Source organism: Stigmatopora nigra, chromosome 5 (genome assembly GCF_051989575.1).
Source record: "Stigmatopora nigra isolate UIUO_SnigA chromosome 5, RoL_Snig_1.1, whole genome shotgun sequence".
Lineage (NCBI taxonomy): Eukaryota > Metazoa > Chordata > Actinopteri > Syngnathiformes > Syngnathidae > Stigmatopora > Stigmatopora nigra.
Genome location: NC_135512.1, coordinates 8886605 through 8901350, shown reverse-complemented (window position 1 = coordinate 8901350; position 14746 = coordinate 8886605). Strand labels below are relative to the sequence as shown.

Genomic DNA, 14746 nt, shown 5'->3' with positions numbered 1-14746 from the left:
CATTTGCGTACGGAAGTAAACATTCTCAGGACGGAGGGAATACTCCATTGGATTTAATCATACGAAACTATATACAGCAGTTGTGTGTAGTTATGACAAAATTAATTGTACAGATACTAAACGTTACTCAATTCATTTCAACCAGCCTACCTTGCATGTTTTTTGGCATGTGGGAAGTAACTGGAGTGCCTGAATATGACCCACACAAGCCCAGGGAGAACATACAAAGTCCACATAGTGAGGAATGACCTCGCAACCCTTGAACTGTGAGGCCGGCATGCTAACCACTCACCCGCCGAGCTGCCAGTTTTGATTTATTTAAAAAATATACATAAATAAAGACAATGGACACTTTAATTTTGGTGCAACACTCGGTGACACTGTCTATGTTTGGAATCTGAAGCATAGAATGCTTTTGGGGTTGTACATTTCCCACAAAAGCTGTTCAAGTTTCAAATTGGAACCAAAACTGAACTAAATGTGCACTCTTAAGAACATTGCAATACATATTGTAATGTTGCCAGTGACAATTCTAAACGTGTTTTAAAGAATCTGCTTGCCCAAATCGTGCCACCCTTCTGAGATAGCTTTTTTTCTCTGCATATTATACTTACAGTTTGGGATTTGGCAGGGACCACATTTTAAAGCTCAACTAAGACATCTGCTTCCCGCAGCCATATTGGCAACGGTCCAAAAAATACCCTTCTTGCTTTCAACCTTTCGCACTTTCCTTTTTTGGTATTCTCTTTCTAGTGTGTATTTTACACATACACTATATTAAGTCGGTTGGCAATGTAAGATATGTGGCTCGTTACTGACATTTCCCTAGGGCTATTACTTACAATACAATATTTTTGGGACAATAAAGTGCAGTACATGATAACGCTTGGTTTATTTTCATCCATAACATGCACCTTAATATAATGCACATTATTTTCTTTTTGAATGCCAATTTACAGGTAAAATGTAAACCCCAGAGTATAGCTTTCAATTAAACGTACTCTGTAGCAAAATTAATAAACAAGTCCGATAGGCCAAAAAGTTCAATACAAGTTGAATGCAATATGATCTTAATTACCTTTATAGAGTACATGTTTCTCAAACACCTCAGGCTAGAAGGTAATGATGGTTATATAAGAGCCGCTGTATGCTGGCTCAGTACATAGTTTTATATTAGAGCCAATCAATCGAATAAAAAAGTGGTTAGTAAAACTGAGCAAATTACTGGGATTGATGTTGAAGTTTTTAAAAATGTCTCCCAACTAAAGCACAATATAAAGAAAGATATTCAACCATTCACGGTTAACAACACTCATACCTCATTTAGAGTGTCTAACCAGTAAGTCTTTTTTATTCTTTGTTGTGTGGGGTAACTGAAGTGTAAGGTCAAGGCTAGGTTGGTGTTCCAGATTTTTTTGTTGTCTGTCATAAGAGTTTCAATCTGAAGTAAGGATTGTTATATATTGGTTACAGAGGACTCTTGCAAATTGTGTCAGATGTTGTATATTTTTTTATTTTTTTGCAGGGGGCTACACCTATTGTTGCAAGATATTATAGTGCACGGTTAGTGAACAAAATTGAGGTGAAATGATAGGTTGTGTGGCAATAGTTTTTATGCAATGCAATGCCAGAAACAAAAACGTTATTTGTATTGCTTTCCCATAGGGCTTATCCACCCAGTTGATGTGACCTGTTCATAGAACAAATGGACAATCATTCATTGTCAAAGGACATTGGAACCCCGGCCTGTTCTGATAGGTATGACTACATTCATCATTCTGACACAGGAAGTAAGCAATTGCCAAAATAATTAACTAGCTTTAGTCATCTACAAATATTGGAATAAATAGATCCCACAGAGGAGAATGAGGCTCCTTCGGGTGGCGTCATATTTTACATGTCCTATTTATGTTCATGTATTTGCTTCAGGGACAATCCTGTTTATCAATCCTTCAATAAAGTTCAGTGAAAAACAAGACATTCCATAATATATTTATTTATCCATGGTTAAACTACCATTATGTACTTAAATTAGACTAAAAAACAACAAATCATATGATAAATAAAAGATTGTGATATTGACAGTTCGAGTCTGGATTAAATAAAAACATTTCTGATGGAACATTTGGTATTTGTACAGTTCGACTGTAATAGAAAACAAGAGATGTTTGCAAGAGTGACTCTTTGAGATAATTATGACGTAGAATGGGCCCCATTAAAATGAATGCAAAATGCTATTTTATGTCAACCTTATTCAGTGCTATTATTATTATTTAGATGCATTCCCGATATTTTTTGATGTTATGACCCATAATTGCTTGTATGGAATGAAGTGATAGAAGGCTGGATGAATACAGACATTCATTTTATACTGCTCTGTTTAAAATGCAGAGCCTGTGTACTAGCAGGGACCAAAAAGTCTTTAGATGAGGTAATTGCCAGTTCATTTGACAGGGATTATCTTCAGTTTGGGATTGGTTTTACACACATTTTTTTCTGATTCATAACAGTGACTTGGGATGAGGTGGGTAAGGAATAGGGGATATTTTCAGGATCCCACCTCATTCTATTCAAACATGTAATAAATCTGTGATTCTGTAAATTCAAGATGAGCTGAACTGAGATCAAATAGTAGTCAGCAAATCATACATTCATGATGATAGTAACCTGCACAAAAAGGTTTGGGGCGACGCTTATTTCCCTCAAAAAACATGTCGGGAAGAAACGTTTGATGCGGTACATCTCGAGGTTAGAAGTGCCGATTTCCTTGTGAAATATTAATTGACTGCCAGTTTGTGGACTGAAAAGGTGTGACTTCTGCTTACTGTGTGGAGTTTGCATGTTTTTCCTGGGCTTGCATGGGTTTCGTTCAGGTACTTCAGTTTCCTCCCACATGAAAGGCCGATGCGCTCACCACTCCTCCACTGTGCCGCCGTGTATTCTTGTATAAAATATTTTTATTCTGTTATGATGAAGAAATAGAGACTGGGAAATCCAAGGCATGTTTTTCCTAACTGCTTAAATGCAAATTTTATAAGCTTATAGACATTCAAGAGAATAAATCCAATTGATGTTTGATAAGTGAAGCAAACTCAGCTTCTCAGTTTTTTTGACGATTTCGTTTGCAAGAATATATAGGCGGTAACATCTATTATTTTGTCTTTATGAATTTATAAATAAAAAAGAAAATGCAATTAGATGAAGATGGCTGTAAGGTTTGCTGAATAACCCCATTAGAAGAGAACAGTGTTAAATTGGAAAGTGCCCTAAAGGCAAACATAATGGGTTTTTTTCTATTGACATGCTCTCTATGTGATATCAAAGAATGGGTTTCTTGGCCCTATTTCATACCTGGAGCTCTTTGAGATGGATCATGTGCATTAAGACCACACGGGATTAGTACAATCACAATTTTGAGGGAAACAAAAACATGAAACTATAGATTTAACGATTAAAATGCTGTTTCGTTAAAGAAAATATTACACAGAATAGTTTTAAAATTTATTTACCACTAAGATTATCTCAAACATTAGAGACATTCCTTCATTCGTTCATTTTTTTGAACCGCTTTACCTCATCCTCAGTCGAAGGAGGTGCTGGAGCCTATTCTGGGGTGCACCCTGAATTGGTGGCCAGCCAATCGCAGAGCACAAGAATATAGACGACCATTCACACACACCAATTCCTAGAGGAATTTTAGAGTGTCCAATCAGCCTACCATGCATGTTTTTTCAAATGTGGGAGTAAACACGGAAAAAACCCACACAGGCCTGAGGAGAATATGCAAACTCCACAGAGGTGGACTGAGCTGGATTTGAACCCATAGCCTCAAAGCTGTGAGGCTGACGTGCTAACCACTCGCCCGACGCGCTTACCACTAAGCCGCCGGGCCGCCACACTGGAGACGCTCAGACAAGATTGGAGCTTGATGGAATCTATTTTTAACCATGCTACAGTACGGATCTGAAGTTTTTTTTCTCTATCAACTTGGTTTTCTTTTACAGAGCCAAGTAGCCAATTCCATTTCACTAATGTCATCAGCTTCCTCTTGTCCCAGTGATAGGCAATATCAGATGTACTGCACTCACAAAGGCACACTCTGTCTGCTTAACCATGGGGGGCATAAAACAAATGTAGGCAGATAGAATAGGTCCTAGAAAAGAAGCAATAGAAGCTATTCAATTGTGAGTTTTACCTTCTTGCCACAGATTAGACAGTAATACTTAAAGGTAGAAACAGAGATGTTGCATTTTCTTCCAAAATTATTAATTCATTCATTTTCTGAACCGCTTATTCTTACAAGGGTCATGGGGGGTGCTGGAGCCTATCCTAGCTGATTTTGGGCATCAGGCGGGGGACACCCAGAATTGGTGGCAAGCCAATCGCAAGTCACAAATATTTGGACAACCATTCACGTTACACACAATTTAGAGTGTTGAAACAGCCTACCATGCATGTTCTTAGAGAAAACCCACACAAGTTCGGGAGAACATGCAAACTTCATACAGGAGCACTGACCTAGGATCAACCTCAAGACCTCAAAACTGTGATGCCAACGTGCTAACCATTCATTCGTTGGGCTGCCCCTTCACCAATTATGATTATTTTTCTTCGATGGCAATGACCAGGTCAACTATTAATGTTGTTAAATACATAACTTAGAAGGAGATTTAATATGAGAGGTGATAGCTAAAATGTACCTTAAGGTATGTTTTAGCAAATTCAAAAGGTAGCCACTCTTTTAAAGCCTCATAACCACTGACCTTGACAAGATGATAGGACACCCTAGATCCAAGAAGCTGAGCTCTATAACCACATCATACATCATAGCAGCACTGAAGCAAAGCCCCATCTAAGACCTCAAGCTGCAAAAGGAGCCTTACCGACAAATGTGTAGACTGGACACACACATACGAGCTAGTAGCTGAATCCTTTAGCCTTTAAAGGATATAGTGGATGTTCATTTTTGTCTGCGATTAATGGTCTTTGATGCTCCATAGTGTTGTGGGAATTAAGGCTGTCAGTCAAGCACCTTCCTTCCACCTGGCCGTAGCCTCACATCCATGTCACCAACCCACAAGCACATTACACAAGCAGTGTGGGTTGACAGACGTGAGCCGAATAATGCTTGCCCCACACTCTAACAGCTTGCTCTTTCAGTAGCTTTCTTTTTTTCTTAGCTTTGCTGAAATAGTCTGCGGCTTCAACGGATCACCTCCAAACAGAAAAGGCCTCAATTCCCCACCAGTACACATTTACAATAGAGAGAGCGAGTCCCTCTTACAGCATGTAGGTCAGCCTTCCCTTCCATGTCTACTGTTATAAGAGGTCACAAGGGAAGTGTTTTGATCTCAGTTGCCTGTAAGGACCCTACCAGTTTTTTTGGTTGGCCTTGATGAACATTTAATTAATCTCATCAAATTTTCGGAACCGCTTTATCCTCATTAGGGTTCCTCAAATTGAAATATCTAAATAGCTTTGGATCAACTGCCATTGGTCTGCCCACATTTCAGATTGGTTGAGTTAAGACGTACTGCAAGCAGACAGATATTTAGCGGCTGATATAAGCACTGAAAAAGAAAGGAACAAAAGTGAATTGTGCCTTCATATAACATACCGCCTATCCTTACGAAGGTCACAGTGGTGATGGGCCCTTATCCCATCGAAACCGACTAATCGAAGAAAATTATGATCTTCAAAAACCTTGAAAGCCTGATCTTTCAAATGCTGATGGCCTCATGCCTTTCCCGATGATACCTCAAAAGCTATAAGTAAATGATTAAATGGGAAGTGACTTTTAAGGGATTATATACATTCTTGACACCTATTACTTTTACCATAAACAGGGATTATAGGATGGGGTTGGTATGGTTAGACTCCAGCTCAGCTCATGGTGAAATCGGTGTTCAATCATTTCAGACATGGAAAATGTCCCTATTAGGACAGAACCAATAACACGTTATACCTTCACTGGTGACCAATTCAGCAAAAATGCCATACGGCCATTACCATGCAGATAATGATGTTGAAAAAGATTTGTGAGTGATACAATATATTGTAATTGAGGGGGGAATAAAAACCGAACGACACTATTCAGCTAATGCTGATGACTTTTTTAATATTGGGTGGATGTTGAGTAGTTGGACAGTGAATCAAGATTCATAGTATATGCATACCTGGTTTTGACATTACTGCTCAGGCATGTGTCATTAAGGTCATATTAAGAAATAACTGCAGTGAAAAAACATAATCACCGGACTAAATTCTTGCTGGAAGAGCTTGTGTCCCATTGTGGGAGCAGCTTCTGTGACCGGTCCTTATTATACTAATGTATGACTCCAGAGGGAGATATTACCTTAAACTATGTTACACATGAACATATCAAGCTGTTAAGCATGCCTCCAATATTGAAACAAAGAACTCACACTAAAAGATTAAATCATGGCTCTTGGATTTTAAAAAAAAGACAAAAGAAGATCCTGCATTTGATATGTAGATGGACTACTTACTCATGCAGGAAAAGGACCCAGATTCAGAAAATTATGTATCTCTGAAGAGCCATGCAAAACATTGACGAGACAGTTGCCTTTTTATCATGCTCCATGAAATATGTATATTAGAAATTACATCAGAATGAATATAACCACCATGTACAGATAACCACGATATTTTGAATTGAATTGAATTCAATTGAATGCTTTTATTGTCATTATACAAGTATAATGAGATTTTCCTCACTTTCAACGAATGACGATCACAAAACGCAGCAGTAATATTGGTGGTGGTGGTGAAGGTGGGTAGTGGTAATAGTAGTAGTGTGGGTTTGTGTTATACATCCACTAAATAGAGCTGCAATAGGAGTGTTCGCGATGTTACTGTCAAATGGCATCTTCCGGGAATAGTTTTAGTTGGTTTTTTTCTTCTACCAAAGTAAAATCTATCAAATTCATTAAAACACATTTGACTTCTTTAATTAAACCATATTTGTTCAACTGGTGTTATTATTTCAAGTTCATTAAAATAAATGATGATTTCTCTATTAAACAAAAGGTACATTGCACTTGGTAAAATCCTTTTTTGTAGAATACCTACTCACTGAAAAACAAAATCAATCAGAGATATTAAATGGGAGCAGTGATAGGTGATCAGTTAAACATCATCCATATCCTCTTTTACCTCCTTTTGGAAGGAATAGGTTGGTAATAGTTGGCAGCTGGCGTTATGATTGATGACATGTCTCCTCTGGTGCACTTGTCACTGCTCTGATGTACTTTACACCGCTTCTTTTTCAGCACTAATTGGGCAACCCCACAAATTCCCTTGCCTGTGTATAGCATGTGAGGTCCAGCTCCAAGCAAACCACCCACGCAGATGTGTGTGAGCTCCACTCTTCTGATTAAGCACTACTCACAAGCCTGCTAACATCTCAGCAACACAGGGGGTTTCTATTCACCATGTAGTGCACAGTAGGTGAGAAAAAAGGTGGGCAGTGCCGGCTACAAATATCTTTGTAATACCAGGACTATTGCATTTTATTACTGAGATTATAAACAACAACACATTTCTGACAAAAACCTTTTAATATTCCATAGGACTCTAGATTGATTTCAGCGCTAACAGTGGATTACTTTGCTAGATTCTCCCGCCTTAATTGAAGGTGACTTCAAGCAATGTACAGTATATAACCTGTGATATGTGTACGATCCTTATAACGAGTGATAGTATCAGGCACAATTTTGATTTAATGTTTCGCTCAAGGACACATAAATGATCGCTGCTGTTCCTGTATTTGAACTGACAACCTTGGGAACTTTAATCCATTTAGGACTATGCATCTTGCTGCAGACCTAACAAGGCCTGCATCCTTTCAAACTATTTCATGAGCAATACACCATTTCTAAATTGCGCGCAAATGAACACAAAGGATTGTTTTGACAATGGACCAGCCACAAATTATTTATGCCATAAGACGACAAATCGTCAGATGACAAAAATGTTATGTATTGTTATAATATACTGTATCATGACATCTGAAAATAAAACTAGATGTCTGCAATTTTTTTATTTAGATTCATTCAAAAATAATGAGTCAGTTTTCATTGAAAACAACAACAAACTGAGCGTATATTATGTTTAGGGATTTAAAGCAGTGGATTGGGGAAATTCTGGAGTAAGTAATGTATCTCAATGGTGGAATAGTCGTCAAACAAAATCGTTGCCGATTAACTCTACAAACGATGAGATAGAAGCCATATTTGTAACATAAAAAAATAATGCCTGAATCAAGGGTATGGCTTATATATGCACAAATTAGACCTGACATGAATGATTCTGTTGATCCCAGTCAAAATGTATTGCACATCCAGCGCTGTCAGCAGCAGCCAAAGAGTTATAATAAACATGACAGTAGTAGAAAAACTAGACGGCAACATGTCTATAACCTATTGGGAAACAAAGTGTTTTGATATATGCCACCCTCCCTAACATTTAAGTGACCTGAGAATAAATATTTACAGATAGATGTGAAGCGTGTGGGAGTTAAAAGGCAAGAACATGTAGGCTAGGCCTCTTCCCAAAAGACTGGCGACCAAACGTCCGAGCACCCTGCCGTCCAGATAAATGCCCCTATATTATACCCCCCCAAGATCTGTCGTAGCAACATGACAAGAGGTGACAGTGGTACAGCACAGGCAAAATACATAAAAGACCTTTGGCAGAAGCCCCCACATCCATACCCACAATAAATTTGTTTAGCGGTCAAATCAACAAGATTACTATGTGGAACAGTTACGAGATTCAATTGGTTTGACCACTTAGCAAAAACCAGCAGAGGGTAAAATTAATTCTGGCCCACCTTGTTTGACTCAAGTGTTGGTCTATCTACTAAAATAATTTCAGTAAATTGCCAATATTTATTGTGCAGCTATTTCATAAGAAAAAAGTGTTAGCATTAAATGTTTATATCATATCCAATTCACAAACTAGTGAAAGTAAATGGATACAAATACAAACAGGCTGTTCTTCTTGGGCAACCAGTTCAAACACGTTTTGATGCCCAGAGATTTCCCAGAAGAAAAAAAAAACAAAAACAAAAAAATAATAATATTGCAATATAGTAATTTGGTTACTGCTCATAGGGCATATAATGTGTCACAGGAATGTTGTTCTACCATCGAAGGAAAACACTCCAGGAAGCCGTTTCACCAACATTAGAAGATTAAGAATAGAGCTTGATTTTTAAAAAAGCTTTTGCACAAATCTAGGAATTAAGGTCAATTATATTCACCCAATAAATGTAGGTTTGGAAGAAGGCAACACGCATTTGGACAGCAGAACAAAGGGACATTGTTCACTCAGCAACACTGGTAACAATATACTAAATACAAAGCAGAAAAAAATATCACATTAAGATTGTGTTAAACGAAATAAACCAAAAGCTTCAATTAGTATGTGATACAAACACACTAATTAATTTAAAAAATCCCCCACTTCTTAAGTATACCCTTTAATCACACAATGATGATGTAGCCTAATTTAAAAAAATGAGCTCATGAACTATGGTATTTTTCTGAAAAGTGCTAAGTGCAGTTCAACCCAAAGACATATTCACACACTCACACATGGTAATTATTCTATGTTAAGAAGATAGAGGGACTGTCTATAAATTTGATTGCAATGGGGAAAAAACATCTAAATAAATACCTCTCAAAATAGAATTTGCTTGCATGTACTCCTTCAGGGTAAATACTGACAATGCACACAAAATGATAAATGGCAAGGTTTTTATTGGAAGATATATAGAATTTTGAATCTTAAGCTGTCAATCAATACACTACAGTCATGCAGGAAATTAGATTTTTTATTAACTGCCTGATGGCATGAAAAGTGATTTATGTGTTACATGTGATGAACTATATGTGGAAAATGTATGAACTACATGAAGGACCAGAAACATATGGCTTGCTAGGTGACACCAGAGTGGAATAGTGTCCAACTGCCCTTCAGAGGAGTGGCACCAGGGCCCGAGCTGTACATAAAGGTGAGCCTCACTTCATCAACCTGGAACTTCTACAACGCACACACTGGCTAAGGGTATTTCCCAACCGGAGAGGTGACATTCCACGTCACAAGAGCCAGTTTCTGCAGCTGGGGATTGGGGCACCAAGGACCCCTCATTTGGATGCCATCTGGCATCTTTGGCTCCTCCAACAGGTGAGGAGCCCATGGGAAGGGGAACCCACATAGCCTCTTCGGGCTGTGCCATGGGTGCAGGCACTCAACATTGTGCCTCACCTTCAGGCCTGGCTCCAGAGTGGGGCCCCAGTGACCCGCATTCGGGCGAGGAAAAACTTGGTTTATGTAACTCGTCATAAGATGTCTTCTCAGTCATCCATTGTCTCGTCCCTAACCTCGGACCAGTTTGCCATGAGTGACCCTACCAGGGCCATAGGGCCTAGACAAAATAGCTCCTAGAATCATCGGAGCACACAACCCCCTCCATGATAAGGTAATGACTCATCGGGAGTGCTTCCACTTGTGCATGTTAAAATATTGTGTAATCGTGGCAATCCATTAAGAGCAACAAGGGCTTTTGTTGGAGGCTGAGCTTTTGGATAATTAAACATGATTAAAAGCAGGTGATGATACTCGTGTGGACTATTCCTTATCTTCAAGAAGCCCAAAACAATTTAATTGGGTGTGGTACAACATGATTTAAGGCATCAGTAATTTTCTGGTTGGAATTGAATAAGTTGGGGAAAATGAATATGTGACAGAGCTTGCACCTCATGGGATTGACTTCATAATCCAGTGGCAGTGACTAATTGCATGCTCCAGGCGTTGACAGTTTGTAAGAGATCTCACATTTTCTTCGGCCAGCAATCAGCTTCCATGCACCTTCATAATAGTCAAAGAGTTATCTGGGCGATAATGACAAGTACACTAAACTCCCGTAAGTAAAGAGAAAAAATAAAACACTTTTACAGTGAATGCTTTGGAGCAGTGAAAAGATGTGAGGGATAAAAAGCTAGAAGCACAAGTGGTAAAAGGAAACATCAGCTTTTTATTGTTACATTGGTGAAAAAAAGAACAAGAAGCAGGCCAGGGAGGAAAGTAATTTAGATGGTGCATTGTATTGCTCCAACAGGTGCAAGCAAAGACTCCATTCATATGAACAGTAAGAAACTGTGCAAACGGTGACAAAGGTTATTAATCGGAAATCACACTGTGATTAGAAAAAAACCCACACAATTATCATAGTTTTTCGACTATAAATTGTACCTGAGTATGAGTTGCACTAGCCCAAAAATACACAATGAAAGAAAAAATGAGGGTTGCATGGGTGCTGGAGGCTATCCCAGCTAACTACAGGCACCAGGTGGGGGCACAAGGAGATAATCAACCACTCAAGCTCACACTCATACCTAGGGGAAATTCAGAGTGTTCAACCAGCCTTCCATGCATGTTTTTGGGAAATTGGGAAGTGGAATACCCACACAAAGCCCACAGAAGCCCAGAAAGAACAGGTAAACTCCACACAGTGAGGACCAACCTGGAATCAAACCCTCAACCTCAGTATTGTGAGGCCAACCGACTAGCCACTCAACCAACAGGCCACCACATGCAAAATCCAAATACTTAAATACATCCACATGAACCATTACACCCCTAATGAATATGTTTAAAACCGCCTGTCAATAAATACCAACACCAGAGAAGCAAATTAACTAACTATCCAATTTAAGATAATTTCCGCATTCCCTATTATTTATGGGTTCTATTACTTAGGTAGTATTTGGTAGAGGGGTTTAAATTTGCGAATTACTCAGAAGGTAGGTAGCATACAACCTGAACTGATTCGCAAAACACTATCAGGATTCAAGCAAGGCTTTTGCCTCCCCAGATTGACACTGGGGAGTTGGAATGCTTCTCCAAAGACACAGCTCAGGGAATAGATCTCTTTGAAGGGATGATGTTTGGCTGCTGAAGTAAGAAAGCAAAAATGAAGAAAGGAAACCAAATAAATCATGAAATTAGAAAGCATCTACACAGACTACTGATTCCATTCCATGCATTGCCACACACTAATGATAACTTCACAACAATAACAATTAAATTCTTCTATACTCAGTGAAAGGGTAAAACTTTCAATAGTTCACCTGCTATGTATTCAGGTCCACACATAGCATCTCATGTCAACATTGAGTGAATTCATTGAAATAGGGCAGGCTTACCCTCCACATCCTTCACATCCTCAGAACCATCACAGGAGATGTTTGATATTGATACAACAAGATATCATTGAGCTTCTCTTGAGATTGTGCATATTTGTGTGTGTGCAATGTGTGGATAAAACAATTTAGAATGTACTATGACAAGTACCGTCTAAACGAGCTTGTAGGAACCTACACCTGCAAGTGTAAATAATTTCCATGTATCCACTTTCAGTGCGTGAAGTGGAGTAAACCAATGACTTATCATGTGTGAGTTACAGGTTGGCCACGTAAAGAAACAAACAATAAACTACTGTCACGTATACATAAGCAAATAATTGTGTCTCTGCTAGTCATCTAGGGACCCACATTTTCATAAACTGACATAACGTTATGACCCACTTATACAGAAGTGAAGCTAAGGCTAGAAGAACATACACAAGACGGAAAGGCACCCAAACAAATATAAAAAAAATAGATTAATCCTCCCACTGTGGTGCAATCCCTTGATCAAAATTCCCACTTAATTTGGATATTATGCATTTTTGGTAAAGTGGACTCTCAAAACCAATTCATCCCATCAATTAAATTTTGCAGCTGCTGGAATCCTGTTAATGTCCAAATGTAGAAAGTATGTCTTAGAACAGACCCAAGTAAAATTTTACGAGGAGAAAACATACATCTTTAAGAGTATAAAAATATCTTCGTAAGGGTATATACATAGTCTTTAAGAACCACCGCACCCATAGCATAATCTCATCTCATTTTCTGAAACGCTTTATCCTCATTGGGGTCGCATGGGGTGCTGGAGCCAATTCCCGCCTACTCTGGGAGAGTGGCACAAGGAAACGGAAAACTATGCACACTCACACCCATACCAAGGGGCAATTACAGTGTCCAATCAGCCTACAATGCATGTTTTTGGAATGTGGGAGAAAACCGGAGTACCCAGACAAAAACCCACGCAGGGGAGGGGGGGGGGGGGGGGGGACCATCTAAACTCCACAAAGGTGGACCAACCTGGATTTGAACCCAGGACCCCAAAGCTGCGAGGCCGACACGCTAACCACTCCCTCCACCTGGCCGCCCTCCATAGCATAATGTAAAAGCATAAGACAGCAATGTAGGGTGTTCAGATGGAATCTCGCCAAAGTGATGGAGGGGGCGAACTCGGAATGATAGAGGTGAACTCAGGATGAAGGAGGGGAGAGAGCGAGTCATGACCACCCAACCATTCATGATCTTCCAATTTAAAACTGCGACATCACATCTTACCATAACCTAAATTGGCACAATAATATACGATTGCATTGCATTCTACTGTCATCCATCTACCCAATAACAGATCAGTCTTAGGAGACACCTACATTAAACGTGTTAAAACACTGCGATCGAGTTATCGAACAGGTCAAGCCATGCAGTGAGAAGCGATATGAACTAATAGATTAAGTAAGCATCTTTGTAGGGAAAGTCAACCTTAGTCCAAACTTCAGTAACGCTAACGAGGCGAGCTAGCAAGCACTTGGTGCGGGATCAAGCGTCTTGTTAGCGGGCAGCACATTCGGCACCCTCCCTTCAAAATCCACATGGAGGGAAAAATAAAACAACACACCATTATATCCCGATTTGGGGGTGACAAGATCCCCCATAGGGATGTTTACAGGCCCCGTTTTGAAGTTCAAGTCTGCATCGAAGATTTGAGAAACTCGAGTGAGGAGCAAAAGTGAAGTTTTTTTTCTGTGTTTTGTTTTGTTTTTACCTGAGTAGAGCCGTGTCGCCTTGCCTGCTGACCACACTTTCCACGGAGGAATAGTCCACAGTTTGTCCCGCAGGCAAGCACGGTGGTAGGAAGAAGCTCAGGCTGAGGAGGATCGCATTTAGCCACTGACCAGAAACGCAAGCATCCGACAGCGCAATCATTATGTCCGTCACAACAGGACGTGGCCGTCGCTCTTCTCCCAAGTCTACCTAAAAAAAAGAATCGAAAATGAGGAGTAAAAATGTATTTCCACACTCCACGCAGCCGGCTATATGCACGAACGTTGAGTTGTCCCGGCTTCGTTGGATGCTCTCAGCCGACTGTGCGGAGAAGTGCACTCTCCAGTGGCTTGCACACCATCTAGCGAGGAAAGGAGGTTTAAAATGGGAGCAGAGCTAGAAGCAGACAACCCCCAGGCTCTGATCCTGTTGCCATGCGGCCGTTTCCCGGGCAACCCCGTTCCCAGTGGCTGCTGATGGAGCAGCAAGACCGCCTGGTATTGATACAACCCAGGAGCAATTAAAGATATCGACTGGAGAACCACCCTTATAATTTATTGCAATCAAAGAAACGAGGTAAGTCTTTTGTGCAAATGTACGTGATATTAATATAAACTATAAGTGCAAGTGAAATGATTTCATAGTAAAGCACTATAATGTCATTCAAACTGATTAGCTGATATTGATTCGATTTGTTATAAAAACACAGAAAATGAACCATGAACTAAGAAAATAAATGTACCTGACAGGGGAAAAAAACAACACATGCAAGACTA

The 14746-nt window shown here is 39.5% G+C and overlaps 1 protein-coding gene across 4 annotated transcripts in view; it reads right to left on the bottom strand.

The window, feature by feature from the left end:
- Positions 1–14347, bottom strand: part of negr1 (neuronal growth regulator 1) — a 70004-nt gene extending 55657 nt beyond the window's left edge. For 3 of the 4 annotated variants that reach the window (XM_077716460.1, XM_077716461.1, XM_077716457.1), the window contains exon 1: positions 13972–14341. In XM_077716460.1, the coding sequence (XP_077572586.1) occupies positions 13972–14132 (161 nt within the window). In that variant the 5' untranslated portion in view covers positions 14133–14341. Of the gene's footprint in view, positions 1–13971 lie in introns of all 4 variants that reach the window. The other variant, XM_077716458.1, reaches the window with a different exon arrangement.
- Between the last annotated feature and the right edge of the window lie 399 nt (positions 14348–14746).